The sequence below is a fragment of the Zerene cesonia genome, chromosome 14 (assembly GCF_012273895.1).
Source record: "Zerene cesonia ecotype Mississippi chromosome 14, Zerene_cesonia_1.1, whole genome shotgun sequence".
Classification (NCBI taxonomy): domain Eukaryota; kingdom Metazoa; phylum Arthropoda; class Insecta; order Lepidoptera; family Pieridae; genus Zerene; species Zerene cesonia.
The window spans coordinates 5,625,415-5,627,011 of record NC_052115.1 but is presented as its reverse complement, the minus strand read 5'-3'; the positions used below and the strand labels follow the sequence as shown (position 1 = coordinate 5,627,011).

At 28.4% G+C, this 1,597-nt stretch overlaps 1 protein-coding gene across 1 annotated transcript in view; it reads right to left on the bottom strand.

Annotated features, from left to right (window-relative positions):
* The window catches only part of LOC119831767, an 18,869-nt gene extending 17,857 nt beyond the window's left edge, over positions 1 to 1,012 (bottom strand). Inside the window, exon 1 of the mRNA XM_038355263.1 lies at positions 601 to 1,012. Within this exon, the coding sequence (XP_038211191.1) occupies positions 601 to 719 (119 nt within the window). The 5' untranslated portion in view covers positions 720 to 1,012. The remainder of the gene's footprint in view (positions 1 to 600) is intronic.
* Between the last annotated feature and the right edge of the window lie 585 nt (positions 1,013 to 1,597).

Genomic DNA, 1,597 nt, shown 5'->3' with positions numbered 1-1,597 from the left:
ATATATATATATATATATATATATATATATATATATATATACATATTTAGATTTAGCCTTACGTGATGTATGAGAGACATAAACTTTTATGAACTTCAGCATAATGCATTAATCTTAATAACAACTAGTTTGTTTTTTAAATAAATATAGTTCAAAAAGAAAAATACAACAAAAAAGGCCCTAATGATAGGATCAATTAAATTTATTTGCTTGTTTATATAAACAGTATATGTAAGGAATTATTAATCCTGACAAACCCAAACAGGTGAAGTGAAAAAAAAATTTTTAATAAATATTTATTTTAGATAGTCCTCTATAATTTAGGAAGCCTGTAGGCTATACAAATGCTACAAACAGGAGGATCAAAAAAAAAATTGCATAGGATAAAGGTATTCCTTCTGAGAACTGTAGATTTGTAATAGGTAAAATAGAAGTATGAAAAAAAATAAGTATACTAAATTTGCTGCTTGGGAAATTTTTCTAGAGAATTCTCCGATTCTCAGAAATACTAAGGAATTGCTATTGTGTTATCAATACTATACGCTTATCTATTTGTATCGATAATCTTTACACAATACCATATTAAGAACAAATACAAACCTTGATATTTTCTTTTTCCTATTTGGAATTATCTCTAATTGCAAATCTTCTGATTCCTCATCACTGGATAAGTCCAAGAGACGAAAGTTTTCTTTGTTGGCCTTTGAAGTAATCGACATTTTCTACACACTTACAAAACATGCCGTGAACAAATGTTTTGATTTTATAAACACATATGATCTCGATTGTTTTATTTGTAGGATAATAACCTAGAAATTGAGAACTGATACCAACAATTACGGCTTTTACTAAAATTTAACTCGAAATTAAAAATAATAAGAGATGTTTTCAACACCAAAACATCTCTACTTAAAATTTTTAAGGATATTATTTGAAAGTTGAATCGGTAGGTACTATTAAAACTTTCCAATACACTTCACTTTCATAGTTTGCAATTTTCAGACAGTTCAGTTTGACTTTTGAGTTCGACTTCTGTCAGTGTCACATTTACGGTTGAGTATAAACTAACCAGTAACTAAATAATCAGTCATTTGTCTGATAATCGTCATTTGTCATGGGCACTTCATCTAATTAATAGGTGGTACCGTGGTGGTACCCATAGAGTACTTTGATATACGTGGGTTGTACCCAATACCGTCAGTAATTTCACAGAGTACATTGTATAATACGTACCTACTGGGGATAATTCGATTTCATAAAAAAAAACCTTTAAAAGTAAGAAAAAAAACTCTTCTTTATAAATTTGAGTTAATTAAATCAGAATTTAACTGAAAGACTCAATATAATATCAATAGAAGACTAAAAAAAATCAATACCAACACAAGCAAATTTAAAAATTAGGACACACTAGCCTAAATATAGGTACTGAATCCAGATATGGACCTTATGAGTGTTTCAGAAATTATCTACGAACTGATTGGAGATTGATATATAAATAACACCGTTTATAGCAAAATAATATCATACGAGAAAGTATGAGTATCTTATATATAAAATTCTCGTGTCACAATGTTAGTCTCTATACTCCTCCGAAACG